Raw genomic sequence first — 4,327 nt, forward strand, 5'->3', positions numbered from 1 at the left:
TGGAGGGTGTTCATTGGCTAGCATGCAATCACCAATCAGAGCTGACCACGCTCAACCAACAAAGCGCCGCGCCGTGGCAGTTTTAGCCATACCATACGCACATAACCTCACGTCAGCAATTACTTCATTTTATCTATTGTTGATATGATATAAGATTGGGAATAATAATTTAACAAAATTCTTATTGGTTAATTTCTTGTTGATCACTGATTGGAGCGATATTCAAATAGAACTAAATTTAATTTCTTTTTAATTATTGATTTCTTTTAAATATATAAAATAAAATTATTTAGAATTATCTTATATTAATAATATATAAAGACAAGTTAAGATTATTATATATAGAAATTGTACAATAAATTAAAAAATAATTATATTTATTATTTTTATATTATATTTAAATAATATTATTTATACCTAATTCAATATTTTCCAGTTCCCAGTATTTGTAAACACTCATATAATTAAACTATAAAATAAATCATTAAATAACAAGTAGCTTATCATACATAATAATATTTGAAAATTATGTAACCAATATTGTTCAAAATTATTTCACGTCTTGTTATAAAATTCAGTCTTTTTTTCTTTCATTGGATATACATTAATAATTTGATTATTTTATCCATGTAGGAATTAAACTTCTCATTTATTATAGATACTAATCCAACGTTTCGTATTTTTGTTGATGCAACCACTTATTGTATCTTAATAGAGGTGAATATGTTCATGAGGCGTATCAAGTTTCAGAGCATATTGTATACAAATCTGTTTCCTTGACAACGACTTCTAGTAGACATATTACTTTTCGGTCAACCTGCCACAAAATTTACAAGTGAAGCCAGTTAAGTCCAGTCAGACCAGAGGAGTCCTCCTCTGCGGATGGATCTAGAAGAAAATAGAAAAAATTAAAAAAAGGAAAAAATGTTGCATTCAAAAGCGACGGCTGCTTTGTTGAGATTGAAGGAAATGGATAGGAAGTATAATATAAAACGTAATGAGGGTAAACGAGTTCACAATAATATTAGTACTGAAAGTTCTCCGGAAAGCTCTCCAAGGGTCCTACAAGTTAATTCTAAGCCTTTAAATAATAAATATAAATCAGAAGATCCAATTTTACCAATTATACTTGCAGAAAAAGAAATAAAGTCTAAGGTTTGATTACAATTTGAGATATTATTTAAAATGATTAATAAAATGATTAATAAAATTTTCTTGTCACACAAGATACATTTAAATTTGGAAATTATTAGGAAGAATAAAATTATTTTTAAAAATTATTTATATTGATATTTTTTTAGAATCTCAAAAAATTAAAATAATTCTTTTGTAATTTCTAATTTTCAAATAATGCTTATTTTATTTAGTTATTCAATACTTCTATAGGCATCTCCTAAATCCAAAATGGAGATTAAGATTTCAATTAATCATGAAAAAGGTGATGAATCTTCAGTCAATAATAGCTTGACCTTGAAAAAGTCGTTTATGATGTCTCCTGAAACAAAATCCATAATTGAAAATAAAAATATTGAAATTGGGGAGGAAAAAGAGATTTCAAAGGCAAAAGTATCTCCTAAGAATATTTTAACTTTGCAAAGTATTTCTGAAGTCAAAGTTAAGATTCCTATGTTAGGATCTGGAGATTCCTCACGAAACAGTGATAATTCTTCTGTTGCTACAGTACTTTCCAAACGATCAGATGTTTCTGAAATAATCTCAGAAACTATTAAATCTGTGAACGAGATTTCATCTAGAAAAAGTGACGAGAAATTGAATATATCTAGAATGATAATGATCGAGAATAACGTTTCTTCAATATCTAACATCGATGATAACGAAACGACAATAGAGGAAATTATCAGAATAAATGAAGAAAAAAGTGAAATCACAACCGAATTATCACATATAATGGATAAAAATATTTCTATAGAAAAAGTTTCTTCTAGAGAGGAACGAAAAATACACTACGAAGATGATACTTTTGAAGAAGCTTCAAGTTCTATTGAATCAATCAGTTCTGTAGAAGAAAGAAAGAATACTTTAGAAGAGGATACTGTAATTTCTGGGGTAAAACAGATCAAGATTACTCCACACAAGCAAACAAAAATTATTCCGAAAACGGTGATCAATGAAGAGAGGTTAAAAATATATTAAGATTTCAATATTTCATTTTCTTTCCTTTTTTTTTTTTTTATTTACAAGATGTAATTAATTAAGAAAAAATAAAATTGAAGAAATCGCAATTATATTCATTTTTAGAGATAGAGAAATCGTGGAAATAGTTCCGCCAAAAATAATGCAGAGCAATAGCGAGTGTGATATCGGTCTTGATGAAGAGCTATCAAATTATGTAAGAATAACAGAAAATGTTGACGAAGCAGTACCTATTAATCTTCTAAAGCTATCTAAACAAATAACACCGATGAAAAAGCACTTCAAAAGGAAAAAGTATAGGAAGTTGTCCAATGAAATTGCAGAGGAGAAAACTGACTCTTCCGTGGCTTCTGAATATGATAAATTGGAATGTAAAGAAAACAGCATAGAAACTAATGTAGGAGAGAAAGAATCTATAACATCTATGTAAGAAGCAATTGTTAACCGAAGTTTTTATTTTACGTAAAAATAGAAAAATAAAGTATTTTTTATAAATTTGTTTTCATTGTAGAAAAAGTATAAAAAGTGAAAAAAAGAAAATTTTCTTATTAAATGAACAAAACAAGGAAGAAAACATTGATGGAATAGAAGAAGAAAAATTAAATATTAATGTAGAAAATAGAGATTCAGAAATGATTTTCAAAGAAGATAAATTTTTAAGAGAGATTCCAAAACAGTCAGATGTTACTAGTACTTTACGAAAATTGAATAAGGATGCAATTAATGCCATAGTTAGAAGAAACAGGATTCAAATGCCATTAGAAGTTTCAGATAAACCTATACATTGTAAAAATTGTAAAACGATAGTGAAGCTTGCTCCTACAAATATAACTACTAACATAGATGATGACAGTGATGCTTCATCTTTAGAAAATATTAAAACAGTAAATTTTTTTAAAAATATATCTTAATATTTTTATATTTCTTTGATGTGTTATCGTAAATTTTTTAAAAATCTTTATAGTTCAAGGAATATAATCACGAAGAAAAAATTAAACAGAAAAAAACTAAAAACAAAAAAACTTCAAAATCATCGAGAAATCGAAAATCATCAAATTATAGCAAAATTGAAGAAAAGCATTCAAAGTTCGATTACAAACAAACACATCGTTTAAAAAAATATGCAGCAATTTTAAAATTGCAACAAGAACGTGAAGATATTCGTAATTATTTACTGGAGTTAGAACATACACAATTAGAATTTGATCCAAATGATTCTATGATATTTCAATTACCTGTTTTTAAACCACTAGAGTTTCCAAAAATTGCAGCATTTATCAAGCCTGGTAAATTATTTTTCTTCTTCATGTTTTTATTTTTAATTAAATTCTTTATATTTTTTTAAAATTAATCTATTTTTGAAATTATATTAATTTATAAATTTAAATAAAATTATGATGAAATACACCTCTTTTTATTATATAAATGCTAATTTTTTAAATAATAGATATAGAAGATACAAAGTTCAATACTAAAGATGAAGTTGCTGAGTTACAGAAGAGAATATTAATGATAAGGCAATGGCTGAAGGATCAATACATTCTTTATAGGAATTACAGCAATCTAGCACAGACAGTAAATTCAAAATATATTCCTGTTAGCCTAGAGGATGCAAAAAGAGTATGTTTTATTTATATTGTTCTTTTTAATCTACGAAAAAATTTTATAATATCAATCAATTGCAAATTTTTACAAAAAATTTTATTCATTAAGAAAACAGAAATATTAAAATAGAAATTATATAAATTCTTTAAAAAAATCTTCATAAAATTTTCTTAACTATTACAGTATAATATTATGCAAAAAAAAAAAAGTAAAAATTATTAATGGAAAATAAATACAAAGATATATCAAACATGAAATGCAAAAAAAAAACAAATCAAAATTTTTTTCGGTAGAAAAAAATTTTGTATTCAACAATCATCGAATTTTTAATGAGATAATTCTGTTTCAGACGATTCGCCAGTTACAAAAAACAACATTTAATAGGTGATTAGTCATTTTTGCAAACTTGGCAACCTACGAGATACGCAATGTAATGTTACTAAATATTATAAACAAACTTCTTGTAATCATGTATTATATTTCCTATGTAATGATTGTCAATTTTTCTTCCATTTTGTTGTGTGTAATAAACTTGTCTTAAAGTTGATTTATTTTTATTTATTTTAGG

The 4,327-nt window shown here is 25.7% G+C and overlaps 1 protein-coding gene across 1 annotated transcript; it reads left to right on the top strand.

Annotated features, from left to right (window-relative positions):
• The first annotated feature begins 517 nt into the window (after window positions 1–517).
• On the top strand, window positions 518–4,301 carry LOC102678095. The gene is made up of 7 exons (XM_006607299.2): window positions 518–1,155; window positions 1,387–2,138; window positions 2,260–2,580; window positions 2,666–3,038; window positions 3,119–3,440; window positions 3,602–3,774; window positions 4,109–4,301. The coding sequence occupies exons 1-7, from the start codon at window positions 925–927 to the stop codon at window positions 4,145–4,147; spliced, it is 2,211 nt and encodes a 736-aa protein (XP_006607362.1). The 5' UTR covers window positions 518–924; the 3' UTR covers window positions 4,148–4,301.
• Window positions 4,302–4,327: the final 26 nt, after the last annotated feature.

The sequence above is a fragment of the Apis dorsata genome, unplaced genomic scaffold (assembly GCF_000469605.1).
Source record: "Apis dorsata unplaced genomic scaffold, Apis dorsata 1.3 scaffold_4, whole genome shotgun sequence".
NCBI lineage: Eukaryota > Metazoa > Arthropoda > Insecta > Hymenoptera > Apidae > Apis > Apis dorsata.

Coding starts and splice junctions, on each gene's coding strand:
- LOC102678095 (XM_006607299.2), top strand. CDS start 925: ATGTTGCATTCAAAAGCGACGGCTGCTTTGTTGAGATTGAAGGAAATG. Junction 1,156..1,386: donor AAAAAGAAATAAAGTCTAAG/GTTTGATTACAA, acceptor ATACTTCTATAG/GCATCTCCTAAATCCAAAAT. Junction 3,039..3,118: donor CTTTAGAAAATATTAAAACA/GTAAATTTTTTT, acceptor AAATCTTTATAG/TTCAAGGAATATAATCACGA.